This window comes from Channa argus, chromosome 17 (genome assembly GCF_033026475.1).
Source record: "Channa argus isolate prfri chromosome 17, Channa argus male v1.0, whole genome shotgun sequence".
In the NCBI taxonomy this organism is placed as follows: Eukaryota; Metazoa; Chordata; class Actinopteri; order Anabantiformes; family Channidae; genus Channa; species Channa argus.
In genome coordinates this window covers 4,636,818-4,650,958 of record NC_090213.1, presented here as the reverse complement: position 1 = coordinate 4,650,958, position 14,141 = coordinate 4,636,818, and the positions used below count along the sequence as shown (strand labels likewise).

Genomic DNA, 14,141 nt, shown 5'->3' with positions numbered 1-14,141 from the left:
TAATTTTATATAGATTTTAAACATTTGATTTCAAATCACTTTTTTCATATTCTTCAATGTCTATTGAGACCTTGCTTTTTTAGTAATGTAATTATTTTTAAGAGTCTTCATATTCTCTGTGCATGACATTCAAAAATTTAATGAAAGGTTTTTTTTGTGAGTAGCTTCCTATTCACTGAGAGGACGAGAAAGCATGTTCTTAAATACCAGCAATGGTCTGCACTGTGTTTGTTCCCGATTGCCTGTATGTAGTTCACATGCTGCGTTATGTGTTTTGCACATTTTTGCAAAAAAAAAAAGCTTTGAGTGCCCCAGTCATGCCATTTTTTTTTCCCATTTTATTTATCGTCAAAAGTACACAGGACGGTGCATTTTGGAATAGATGAGTCAGAACCATTTGTGAAAAAAAAATTTTCAAGGGCAAAAAAAGCAACAGCCATGGTACATTCTTTCATGAATCAAATGAGAAATAAAGTGATGGAAAACAGGAAATTCTGTATGTAATGTCAATTACAGATATGATAACAGTACTGCTCAAAGTAAACAAATGTCCAGTATTCCTTCATTATTGTCCTTACCTTCTGACTCCTCATAATTTAACGCTAGAAGTTACAGGATGCTACTGAGGACTTGCAGAGGCGTGTGGGAGATGTGCTGGCAGCATCCAAGCCTCTCACTGGACGGCTACAACCACAGGCTGCGAATGTAATCAAATCGGAGATCAGATTTATGTCATGTGATGTCCAGCTTTTGTGCCAGGCAGTGACTGGGAAAAGGAAAAGTTTTGAGGTAAGAAAATAATTTAACATTAATGTGACCTTAATTTTACACAAATGCCAGAAATTAGTTTTGACTACAGTTTTTTTCACCTTCTCTAATATTTTCTCTAATATTTTTATGATGGATGAAAGGCGATTACATTCCATATACAGTATCCAGCTTTTGAAATAATTGCTTAATGTGTGCAGGAGATTTTGGAAGATGGGAAGCTTTTTGATACTCGTCTAGAAGCGCTTGACGAGCGGATGCAAAGAATACTGTATAAACTGGAGGCCAGCTCAAGGGACACAGACTCTGTAAAGGTTGGTTTGTTACAAATGTACTTTCCTATAAAACACTGATTTGCATCTTTGTTTAAAATAGTGTTGATTGTGGGATTTTAAACTAAAAGTGTGCTTTATGTAATATTTCTTGGATGTGCAGCAGGTTGTCTTGGAGCTTAGTGGTTTATTTCCATTACTGGTTGACGTCAGGGACATGAGTGGATATGTGACGCTTAACAACCAAGATACAGAGCGACTGCAGAGACTCAGTAGGGAGTGGATCAGAAGCATGACTTGCACATTAGAGATGAATAGGTGAGAAAGTTATGTTCTAAAATGACTGAATATAAATCCACAAAGAATTCACGTGTGTGGTGCATTTTCTAGTGTTTGCTATTTCAACATTTTTCAACCAATGCATGTAGTGAAAATGTAGACATTTTCTCTGTGTAAGGCCCCAAGAACCATTCACTTTTTCAGCCTTGTGGAGAATTTGATATCACTTGTGAGGTTGCACTTGAAAACTTGTAACTCAATGTTCATTTTATGAAGCTGAACACAATTTATATATTTGTCCAGATATTCTACAAAGCGTTTTAATAAAGTGGTCTGTTTCTGATTTTTATTTATTTATTTCCTTTTAATGGATGTTCCTTCCCTTTTTTTCAGAGAGCTGCAGGCTGAGCATCAGCATTCTCAGACCTTTCACAAGAAGTGTAAGAACCTGATGTCTATACAGGACAAGCTGAAGCAAGAGTTTGCATCCAGAAAACTTCAAAGTTACTCCACTCTACAAGAGCTGCTCATTGCACATCAGGTATACAGTAACACGCTTTTCCAATTCTCTACATTCTTTCATTAGATGTTAGTGAGGATAAAGAAACAATAAAACATAGACTTCTGAAAAGTTCAGGAAATGTATTGTGTTTTTTATCTGTTTTAAACACAGTTCCTCCTCACATCTGCAGATTAGTCGGAAATTTCGGGAAAGAGTTCATCTGTAGTGTCCATGTGTTACTAGATGAAAAGCATGATAACAAACAAATACTCAGTAATTAAGGTTTGGGGAATCTGAATTAACAACCTCATCAGCACAAATGTTCAATATATTATTGATTGTAAAAAGTCTGGTTTTAAATAATGAAAAAGTTTTAGTCCTAAAGTCTTAAACGCAAACTGATATTGGTGCCGTTAGTCAGTGTGTTGTCTGTGAATGTCATTATGGTCTCTCCTGCTGTTATTATGCACAGGGGCTTCAGGCTGAACTAATTATGGGACATCAGCTTCTGCAGGGTCTTCTCTGTGATGCCGTCACATCCATCGACGAAGCAACACCAGAGAAAAGGTATTTGTACTGGGTAGCTGTACTGTTATCTGACAGTTTCAGCCTAAAAACAGAGAAATAATAACCTTGTAACAGTAGAATTCATGGGAGAGCTACTGTGTGGATTGCATTAACTTGCACAGGTGGTCAAAATGTTATGCCTGATCTGTGTATGGTTACACAGCAATTTTTTTTTTGTCCTCAATATTTACTTAAAATTGTGGTCCTTGTAAAGTATGGAAATCTTTTAAATACTCTAAACAATCTAGAGTAAAGTTTATTCCTTCCCCGCTGGAATCTGTATTGTGTCTAACTACCATGTTTAAGGTTTGGCCAAAAGAGCATTTCATTTGAAAAAAAAAAAAGTAGGTCACTGTGAATGAGGTTTAGTGTTTTGATGTTGTTCGGCTTAGAGACAGTGGCACTGAAGAAAAGACAGGAGGCAGAGCTGGAGGTAGCAGAGCTTAAGATGTTGAGGTTCTCTTTGGGAGTGACGGGGATGGACAGGATCAGGAATGAGGACATCAGAGGGACAGCCCATGGTAGATGTTTCGGAGATAAAGTCAGAGAGGCCAGATTGAGGTGGTTTGGTGAATATATCGGTAAAATTATGCTGAGGTTGGAGCTGCCAGGCAGGAGGTCTAGAGGAAGACCAAAGAGGAGATGCATGTAGTGACAGAGGACATGATGTTAGTTGGTGTGAGAGCAGAGGATGCAGAGGACAGGGTTAGATGGAGGCAAATGATTCGCTGTGGAGACCCCTGAAAGGGAACAGCTCAAAGGAAAAGAAGAAGAATGGGGTTCAGTGTTTTAACAACTGAAGAAAAAATTGTAAGACCCTCTTAAAATCCAGCTGATTTTGTGTTGGTGTAGCCTGGGAATAAACTGACGTATTTGCATTTTTTAACATTTTTCCCATTGCTTTATTACTGCTGTCTTTTTGTTTTATTTTGATTTAATCTTATGTGTTTCTCTTATTTTAATCTTTTGACTGTTTCAATTGCATTAGATCTTACAGGTGTGTGTGTGTCATATTTTACTCACTGTGTTGTATTATCATGCTTTTCTTCAAACTAAACATGCTTGTTTTCTTGTATCTTGCAAAGATCTGAACTTATGGCACAAGTGTCCTGTGTGAAAGAGAGCTGGCTCAACTCTGTGGCTCTGGCTAACCAGGGCAAAACTGTGGTAAAAGAGCAGCTGCGGCTGTGGAGAACCTACCAGCATGGATTGAAACTGCTGTGGAAGTTGCTGAGGGATGTGGACCCTCTGCTTGCCCTTACTTGCTCTGCCCCATGTGCACCATCTAAGCTACGGAGCTGCGGTGATGATTACAAGGTCAATATGTCTTGACTGAACTCATTTTGAAGTGAAGGAAAACTTAAATTGTGTACAAGATGTAATGTTTTAATTAATTAGATAAAAGTACCTACTGTAACAAACATTATCTCCCCACATCTTTTCAAGTGCTTTGAAGAGGCTCTGGGTCTGCACTCCACTGTGCACACCAAGACAATGGAAGCTGGCAGACGTTTGTGTGAAACCATGGCGGAGTCTGAGAGTCTGAGCCTACTGCAGTCAGAGTGTCAGACCATAGAAGAGGCCTGGCAACGCACCAATTCACTGCTGGAGGGGAGAACAGACCTTATTAACACAACAGTTCAGGTAGAAGCCATATTCATATTGTATTTAATGTCATTTTATGCTAAATGTCACTTTAGAAACGACATGTCTATTTGACAAATGTATATCAAAATATAAAGTTTAGAAAATAACAAGTATTTAAAACGTGGTTTAAAAACAAGTTGGTTCCAATTAATAAATGTAAGAATCCACAATATAACATGTCTGTTTTTTACAAACAGCTTGGGACAAAATGTAAAAGAAGAGCATGTGTTATATGAATAGGGAAGTGGTGGGGAGTCCAGCTTTGCATGACCCATATACTGTATTAGACCTGATTCCAACACCGCCCCCCATCACTCTCTGTCTCTCTCTCACACACACACACACACAGAGGACAGCTCCTGCCAAGAGGGATCAAAGAAAAGCTCAAATCTATCAGTGATCCACATCCAGACCCAGCTGGTTAGCAGTGTCCCTGTCATTCCACCACTCTACAGTGATGGAATACACTGTGCAATTTATCGTACAGTAATGGAACGAAGAAGAATAAATTCTATAAAAAGAAAACCTAAAGGAGCACCTACATTTTTTTGGAAGCTAAACACATCATTGCTGAGAGAGAGTAATAGTGATAAGGTCAGGGAAAGTTGTGTTAACCCCTTTAAGGGAAACAGGATCTACCCAGGAAAAAGGAAATCCCTCAGAGCTGCCTGTCAAAGATCACAGAGGGAGCTGTTAAAGCGCAAAGTAGAGCTGAAAGCAAGAGATGATTTTGGTGATTATATACAGAACAGGTTTGTGATGATTTCTAAGAACAGAAATCTGGAGGTAGGTTTGTGCCTTTTGTTTCACATTTTGAATTATGAGTGTAGAACAAGAAACTTTGCAGTGATGTTTTTGTTTTCATGGTTTTCTTGGCATTTGACATGATATTTCTGTGCATACTCATTTTGCAGATGACGACAGACAAATCAATTAAAGAAAAATGTTAATAGAAGCCCTTGTTTTTTGTGTTTAAACAATAAGACCCTCCTTCCTCTGTCTCCTCCTATTTTTTTAGAAGTGGACTCAGTTTCAGGATGAAATAAATAACATCATATCTGAGCTGGATGATGTGAAGACCAGGCTTAAAGAACCAGAGGCCTCTGAAGGAGAGACATATATTCAGGTGATTTAAACATGTTGAAGGTGTTTTTTGTAACAGGTGTTGGTACAGTTCGCAGGTCATGATGAATTTTGAATTGGTCATAACAGTTAACTCACTGAAAGCTAAAGTTTAAGTTTGCTCCTGTTGTGACTCAGAATCATACCCACGATGAGGTGCACAGCAAAATGAAAGGAAACCTCTTAAAGTCTAAAAGCAGTAGATTGTAGGTAAAAAGGAACAGCGAAAAAGCAGCAGGTGTGTGGTCTTAGAGGGAATGTAATAGTCTGATCACCTGCTAGAAGACGAAGGTTATTGTTCAGTGTGTATGAACAAGTTGCCATGAGCAGTAGGACCCAGTAATTCTTTAGCATTCATGCTTATGAAGGAAACATGACTGGGCCAGCAGTCTGAAAACTGGCCAAAGTTTCCACACCCCAACTCTATCAGTAGCTACCCCCATCCCACCAGAGCCTTCTCTGAGCTCTGAGTTTACCCCCTCTCCCTTATTTATTAGCCCCATGCTTTCACTCCCCTCCCCCTTTCTGTCCCTTCTACCCTCCCCCTGTCCTATCCACAGTCCTTTAATCTGAACGGTCAAAGCGAACGAGGTGCAGAAGCGGGTGCACTCAGCTTGTACATGGCTATCTGACTGGGTGTTTGTGTGTGTGTTATGCAGGAGACAGAGCTCTCTCTGCAGCGTTTGGCCAGTGGACTGAGGGAACTGGGCACCATGAAGACGGACATGTCTCAGTATGTTGCGGCCGGTGACTCGACTCTGTTGGAACAGCAGCTGGAGCAACTTCACAGTCAATGGGAAGAGTTGTGTATGAAGGTGAGAGAACTGATTAAAAAAAGGAGAGAGTGAGCCATAAAATGAGGCAGAGAAAGTGTGAGATTGTAAAGGAGTCAGGTGGAGAGCAAAGGTTTCAGGGGAGAGAGAGGGGAGAAGGAGGGAAAAGTTACCAGTGGTTTCTTGGCGGTGACCAGCAGCACAAAGCCTCTGCACCACTGGAGCTCAACACACTCACTCACACACTCATTTGTTTGAGCCAGCATGTGCAGGTTCATGGAGGGAAAACTGCAACACCATGTGCTCTCGTTAATGTTTCAGCAACTGGTTTTCCTGCAGGTCAAATTAATGTGTTTTCTTAATTTTTCTACTGAACAAGTCTTTTAAATGGAACCATTGATGCTTTAGCTTAGCAATAAACAGTCTTTCAGGCACTTGTTCCTGCCTCAGAATAACTGTGCAACAGAATTATGCAACTGCAATATTTGTGGAAATGGATACACAAGCTCAAATTCAAGTCTCAAGTCTTTTGGCTTAGACAGAAACATACTTTTGTTGTTGAGAAACCGGTTGTTATGACATACTTGGGACATTTAATTAGTTACTGTGGTTACAGGATAATTTGCACTTGAGCTAATTGGGTCCTTCCACCTGCTCTTGCTTGGCAGGAGTTACTGGGATTGAGAGACGCAACAACAACAGTCAGGATGTTAATTTGTTTGGTTTGCATTTTAACTTTGGGGTTTACTGCATGGCATTGTTTTTATTGTGTACAGCCATGCTCTCCCCTTAATACTTTTTATTTCATTTAAGTGTGTAACCACAGATTCTTTCAATAAAAGACCTGGCAGTCAGAGTATTAGCCATGCTGTATATAGGTTTAATTGTTGTTTTTATGAGGTTTACTTAAGTTTTTTTTTTTTTTTAAATCCCTATTAATGCCTGATATGGCCGGGGGGCTGGATCTGTTTCCTCTGCATAGCTAACAGGTGTTAAGTAGGGGAGGCTAGTGGAATGGGTTTGGCGAGCAGATGGCCTGGCTGGGCAATAGGGGTTTAGGGACAGGCTCTATTGTTCCTGGGGAAGCAAAGAGTCCTCATGGCTGATGGCAGCTAACAATGCACCCCTAATTCTCCAGAGTCCCAAAGCCCCAGCAGTGTTAGTACATCAAAACCAAAGCAGTGCTCATTTAAGACAAATGAATGCCACTGAACAGTAAAATATAGCTGGTTCAGACATGTGAGCCTGTGAGCCTGCTTAGTCTTTTAACCTCCAAAAGATCGTCAGCCCCCTCCTCTGCTATGTAATGGATTGTTTTTATGTCACAAAGCTGACATTAGGAAAATAGACCTTGTTGATTTTATCAAATAGCTATACTCTCTTGGGGATTTCTCCCAATGCAGTTTATGACTTATTTTCATAAAATTATTGTTCTTACAGTATAAATGCTTATGGATTAGATTTGTCATAGTATTTTACAGGATACACACTGCGAAGTATGCTTTGCAGTTGTAAAGAATTAAATTACAATTAAAACTATACAGTAAATCAGAATTTGAGTGTGACATGGGCAAATTATCATAATCCCTGATATTCCCTGGAAATATTTGATTTATTGCATTAAATAGCTTTTGTGAATATATAAACCAGAAGATACCTGATGTCACTTATGTACAACTTCAGTTTCCATACAGTATTTGTTACATGAAGGTAGAGGATGAGTAGATGTACAGGTGCACTTACTGATCTTTAACTAACTGTTGCTCAACTAAGTGAAGTATTTAAGCAGCTTAAATGGAACCTTTATGTATTTATTTATTCATTTAATGATTAAAAATGTTCCTGTCTTTGCATGTTCAATAGTGCCCAAAGTTCACTTTTATCACTGAATGTTTCCAGGTATCGGTGCACCGGCAAGAAATTGCAGACCGCCTCAGTGCCTGGACGATCTTTAATGACAAGAACAAAGAGTTCTGTGATTGGCTGACTCAGATGGAGAACAAAGTGTGCCACAGTGGAGATCTGAGCATCGAGGAAATGGTGGAAAAGCTCAAGAAGGTACAAGACAAAGGGAACATTTGAGTTTCTTATCCAAACAGGTATTTTCATGTGACAGGTTCTAAATTAAAGACTGTTTTTCAGAGAAAGATCATTTCTGAGTACAGTATAGCTCTAGCAACTGTCTGCACACTGTTTAAAAACATAGCACTGATTAGTTTTTTGTTATATTGTGATAAACTGTCATGATTTTGAGCTTGTGGATGAAGTGAGTACTCAAGGATAGCACTCATGTGACTATAATCCATATATGAGCAACATGCATTATTGTGTGTACAACAGATGGTGGCCTGGAATGAAACGGCCCAGTGTTCTTTGTTCACATACAACAGTTGTCCTTTCAGTGACTCAAAGCCTTTTGTACTGTACCTTCCTGTCTTATCATGAAGAATGCTCATTTAGTAACAAGATAATAATTGGTTTTAGCATTGCAGGACAATTGTTTTATGCTTGACAGTACCTGATAATCAGATTACATCTTCTTACTTCCCACTGTTTTGGCCAAATTGCTAAACATGGAAACCAATCATCCCCTTCACTACTGAATTTATTTATCCTAAGTGGTTATCAATGTTAGTGTAAAACAGGGAAAAGGTGGTAGGATTAGTGTTTCCTGGTGAACCTGAGAGCAATATTTTTGTTGGCCAAAAAAAAGCCAATAGGTTGTAGAGAAGGAACAGACCTAACAGTGACTGAAAACACCCTGATGAATCTCTCAATTCTGTGCTGTCACATTGTCCAGGAAAACCAGGGCCCCCTCCTGGAGTTAGACCTGGTAGCAGAGCTTCCTTAAACTAGGGGCCCTAGTCGGGAATAGCCTGAAAAAATTTAATACGGGCTCTACCAATGTAAGTCAGATAGTAGGAAGGTGTGCAGCTGATCCCCAGCTACATACTGTAAGTAAGGTCTACAGATGTGGAATTTAACCTTTTGTAACCTGGCTGAATAAGCAAACTCCTCCCAGTTTGATACAGGTCCCAGGATAGACCCAAAGCACAGGTAGAGATTACATATCCCATTTGACTTTGAAATGTTTGGGTATCCCTAAACTAAAAACATCACTCTTGGAGAGGGGACATCTACTTTGATAAATCTGCTGCTGAAAATAAATGCATGGATACGATAATTCAGCATAATCTTATGATGTCATGTCACCACAGGACTGCATGGAAGAAGTCAACTTGTTCAGTGAGAATAAGAGCCACCTGAAACAGCTGGGTGAGCAGCTGCTGTTAGCCAGCGATGAGGCCAAGCAGACCCAGGTCCATGGCTCACTGCAGGAGGTCAGTCAGCGCTGGCACAACCTCTTCCACCACATTGAAGCCAGGTGAGAGAAGCTACAGTTGTCACAGAAGCTGAAAAGGGGGATTTGTCTACTAATGTTTGTGCGCGCGCATTTTTTCAATGAAGTATTTTCCAAAAGGCAGAAAAAAAAAAAGAATCAGACAAAATTTTATAACTATCACTAGTGTGTGAATGCAATTCAGGAAGAACTATTAAAAAGGCAAATATTTAAAAAGTGGTTAAATTAAAAATTAGATCATCTGTGTAGGTGTATGATGCGTGGATACTACTACAAATTAATTGAATTTACTTACAACCTTTTTGCACCTTTCACAGAAAGAGCAAGAGCACTCTACTTTAAAAAGCATCATTAAGGAGTGAGGGAGCCTGCAATTCAACATTATCTCTAATGTGGAACCATTCACCTGCTGTTGTGTTAGTTTTGCTCTGTACCTGTTAAATTACATGTTCTTCTATTACTGTACACGCTGTAGAGGGGTTAAACACCAGTGATGACAAACTGATAGTCCCGAGCGCCTCAGACAGATGGTCAGTCCTGTGGAGGAGCAGGAGATTCAGAATTCACTCCTAACCTTGTCCACCCACCATAGCTCTGCCACAAGGGGAAAAAAAAAAGCTGTGCTTAGACAGTACCATATGTGTACACAGACTACCCCCCCGCTTTTTTCTAGTCTGTCCAAGTGTGATGATGTGAGCAAGGGTGGGGTTGTTGTTATGGAAGAGGAGGGGTCTGTTGGCATGCATTAGTGTTGATTTCCAAATAAAAGTCCCCTTAGAAACTCTGTGAGTAGATTTCATAGGGCTTGATCTCATGCAGGCGATATGTGGTCTAATGCAACACTGAACTCTTGATGGATTAGTGTTCTTCAGTCTGGGCTGTGGGTAATAAACGGGCTACAATTGTGTCTATGAATAATCCTTTTCGATCATTGCCAACATGGCAAACACAGCATAACATCCAACTTCACTTTTGTATCCAGCATAACATTTGGTAGCGCTTCATGTATTTTACTGCAACTGCTGCAGGAGAAGGGAGATGCTACCAGAAGCACGTACATTTTGCAGTGATAATAATGGCGGCTAACCAAAACGTGCATTTACAGTGTAATAAGTGTAGCCAAGTAAAATGTATTAAAAGACCTATTAACCATGTGTAAAGAACTTTGTAATTACAGTGACCAGCATAAATGTCAGTTGGAGTAGTCCTCCTGTAGTTAGCTGGATTTAACTTTCTCCTCCAGCCCAACATCCTCACTTATCCTCCAACTCTTTTTCTGCTCCGTTTTCTCCATCCATCCTTGTCTTGTCCTTTTCCTCAGCCAGGACCCCTGACTGGGTTTTGTGTCTTTGTGTGGCCTCTGCATGAAGCTGCCAGCCTTTGTTAGGTTGTCAGAGGTAAAGAAGGAGTCAAAGGGAGAGAGGGCCAATTAAGTTGACTTGGATGGTTGGATGTGCAGAGTGGAGGGGTGTATTCTGCACACAGTATACAGTGAATGTAATACGTCTTCATGACATGGCCATAAAAGCTACACACAAACACACTACTGATTACATACTGTCATTTTTTTTTTCCTGAGGTGAGAATTTGTGATATTAATATAACTTGTTTTTATACAAATAACACAATTTCTTAGATACTGACTTTTAGACTAAAAACAAAAACATTTCACACATTACTTTGAAAACAAATATCTTTCTAAGCCATATTTTTTTCGGTGTGGCTGATGCTCACAGGCTAAACTAAGATTCAGAATGCTATAAATAACAAAGCTTAACAAACCTGAATGCTGTAAATACTAAGACTCCATAAAATCACAGTCCAAAACTCCAGTGCTGCACACGAATGTATCAGTTAAGACCTAAAGCAGCCTCTTGAAGGAATAAGAAGCGTTCACAAGTGCTTATGTGTGAGAAGAGCTCTCACACATAAACACACACACTTATCCGTAGTCGTCCCAGCGTCCGGCATCTGCTGGGACGCTTTCATCCATTCAGCCTGCCAGTTACACTCGCAGCTGTGTTTTTTCAGTGTGTATTATTTTGGTAGAGAGTCTCTCTCTCTCTCTCTCTCTCAGTGCTGACAGGCCCGGCCGGACCTCAACAGGAGAAGAGGGATCAAATGAGGAAATTAACTCAACCCTCAAATGGGGCACACTTAGGCTTTTAAGCATCAGAAAAGAGGTTTTATTGTGCAGAGCGTTGCTATGACGCCAGTCACTGTGACTGTGTGTGTGTGTGTCAGGTGGCATAGACGCTTAGAAATTTCTAATAGATACCTTAGTTTAGGTTAGTGAATGAATATAGGTTGATTTTAGTTTTGCTGTTTCTTTCTTTCAGTCTTTATTTCAGTCTTTGCTTTCATTGTCTTTTCTTTATGAATTTCATTTTGTATTTTTCTTTGAGACTCTCATTCTTGAAAAAAAAAGGTGAATTTAAGTATTGATTTGCTTTTGTCAAATTTTCTTTCATTTATTTTAATGATTTGTATTAGTCAGGGAAAGTGTACAAAAACATCTCTCATACATGGAGGGATGCCACAAATGATCAGTAATTCTCAGCCTGCAGTCTAGTACATCGAATGGGTTTTGCAAAAAAAAAAAGCCGATAACTCTAGCTTTTTTTCTTGTTGTGTACTAAATGTTACCTCCTGGCACTGCCAATAAAAGCTACTTGTTAGCAGAGTTGTTTGCAGCTGCTGAAAGCAGTTACTGTAACAAGCCGTAAAACTTTTAACAGTCCACAATGTGTCTGTTTAGGGTGAAGAAGCTCAAGGAGACTTTGGCAACGGTGCAGCAGCTGGATAAGAACATGAGTAACCTCCGCTCATGGCTTTCCCGCATCGAGGCTGAGCTGTCCAGACCAATTACCTACAGCGTCTGTCACCACCAAGAGATCCAGAGGAGGTTGGCCGAGCAGCAGGTAAACAGTCACTTGTGACTTCACAGTGGTCAATAACTGTTGACATATTATGCTGTTTTTGCTTATTGAATGTTTTTTATTGGATGTTGAACATCTTTGAAAGGGGTAGTCTTCTTCCTGTCAATTCATGTTTTATTACACAAGGGCTAACGCTTAGACTTCTCCAATGTCTGTCTTCATTTGTGTCCAGGACCTGCAGGAGGACATTGAGCAGCATACAAAAGGTGTTGCTTCAGTGCTCAGTCTTTGCGATGTTTTGCTGCGGGACGAAGATGCTGCCGGCAGCACAGAGGCTGAGAGCGACTCCCTGCAGGAAACAAGCCGCAGCCTCGACCAGCGCTGGAGGACCATCTGTGCCATGGCTCTGGACAGGAGGGTCAGGTAGGAGCTGAAACTCCCGTCCATGCACACTGTGATGTACCCACAGTTGTCAGGTTTTACTTCACATAATTCAACAGAAAAACTAATTAACTCTTTTGTATTCTAATAAGCGCTATATTTTTGTAACCTTCCAAAGGAGCAAGTTTTAATTTACTCTGCACTGATGAAGTCCTGACCATTTTGTTGATTTCTTCTTTGAGGTTCAGTCAAAGCTTAAATGTTGACACTTTTTGTTTGGAAACTTAAAACTTCTGGGCAATGTCTCCTTGCAGGATTGAGGAAACATGGAGACTCTGGTGCAAGTTCCTTGATGACTACTCACGGTTTGAGGATTGGCTCAAGATGGCCGAACGCACTGCAGCCAGCCCCAACTCTGCAGATGTACTTTACACTGTTGCCAAGGAGGAGCTCAAGAAATTTGAGGCTAGTTGTGATGTTTGTCATCTCCTGCTTTTGTAACTAGTAGTTTATTTGTTTTTTGGTCTTTATTTACAAATTCCTTAAGCAATATAATTCTGAAAATGTCCTCCTTCATCCTTCTATCCTTTATTTTGCAGGGTTTCCAAAGGCAGGTTCATGAACGGTTGACCCAGCTGGAACTGATTAATAACCAGTATCGCCGTCTTGCCAGGGAGAACCGCACTGATAGAGCTAGCCAGCTAAAAGCAATGGTCCATGAAGGCAACCGGCGCTGGGACACCCTCCACCGAAGAGTCGCTGCCATCCTCCGAAGACTCAAGGTACAGTACAGAGAATTTCTTAACATCCAAGTAGGGTTCAGAAGTCAGGATTACTGTACTTCTACCCTACTAGTTTTGTGTTTTAATCTGGGCTGGACTGAGAATTTTTAGATGTCTGCTTTGATTCTTTGAGTCTAAAGATAATATGTATACAAAACTGTACAATAGTTCAAGTACTTGAAATGAAAGTTTAAGGAATTTCTTACTTTAAAAAAAATGCAAATATACCTATGTTTACTTTACTTTCTGTTCATCTTCTTTGTTTTTCTCACAGTATTTCACCAGCCAAAGGGAGGAATTTGAAGGCACCAGAGACAGCATGCTGGTGTGGCTGACTGAGCTGGATCTTCAGCTCACTAATGTCGAACACTTTTCAGAGAGCGACGTCCATCACAAGATGCAGCAGCTCAATGTGAGGGCACAGCTCACATACAGCTGTAATCCATTTTGGAGGAAAATGTATCATGTGGAACCCAAAAGCGAGTTTGGTTCCTATGGGTTTTCTGAAACATTTTTTGACTCTTCAACCCTACAGAGTTTCCAGAAGGAGATCACGCTGAACACTGAGCGCATTGACGGGTTGATAGTGTTTGGTGAGGGTCTGATCCAAAAGAGCTCACCACAGGATGCAGCACTGATAGAAGATGAGCTGGAGGAGCTGCATTCGTACTGCCAGGAGGTTTTCAGCAGGCTGGTCCGCTTCCACCAGCGCCTTAGCCAACCACCGGTGAGCTGGAGCATATGCACACAATTTATAGTTTCTCATTACTACTTTTTTTCCAAGCACTGTAATTCAATTCATACCTTA

General features: G+C 40.3%; 1 protein-coding gene across 12 annotated transcripts in view; it reads left to right on the top strand.

Moving 5' to 3' along the window:
- LOC137102841 (nesprin-2) overlaps positions 1–14,141 on the top strand; it is a 78,037-nt gene that overhangs the window by 56,818 nt on the left and 7,078 nt on the right. For 11 of the 12 annotated variants that reach the window (XM_067482748.1, XM_067482747.1, XM_067482757.1 and 8 more), the window contains 17 exons: positions 607–789; positions 969–1,082; positions 1,204–1,358; positions 1,713–1,860; positions 2,294–2,388; positions 3,474–3,705; positions 3,835–4,032; positions 5,054–5,161; positions 5,817–5,972; positions 7,830–7,988; positions 9,149–9,315; positions 12,050–12,212; positions 12,403–12,593; positions 12,866–13,016; positions 13,151–13,333; positions 13,608–13,745; positions 13,869–14,060. In XM_067482748.1, coding sequence (XP_067338849.1) covers positions 607–789; positions 969–1,082; positions 1,204–1,358; positions 1,713–1,860; positions 2,294–2,388; positions 3,474–3,705; positions 3,835–4,032; positions 5,054–5,161; positions 5,817–5,972; positions 7,830–7,988; positions 9,149–9,315; positions 12,050–12,212; positions 12,403–12,593; positions 12,866–13,016; positions 13,151–13,333; positions 13,608–13,745; positions 13,869–14,060 — 2,733 coding nt within the window. The remainder of the gene's footprint in view (positions 1–606; positions 790–968; positions 1,083–1,203; positions 1,359–1,712; positions 1,861–2,293; positions 2,389–3,473; positions 3,706–3,834; positions 4,033–5,053; positions 5,162–5,816; positions 5,973–7,829; positions 7,989–9,148; positions 9,316–12,049; positions 12,213–12,402; positions 12,594–12,865; positions 13,017–13,150; positions 13,334–13,607; positions 13,746–13,868; positions 14,061–14,141) is intronic. The other variant, XM_067482752.1, reaches the window with a different exon arrangement.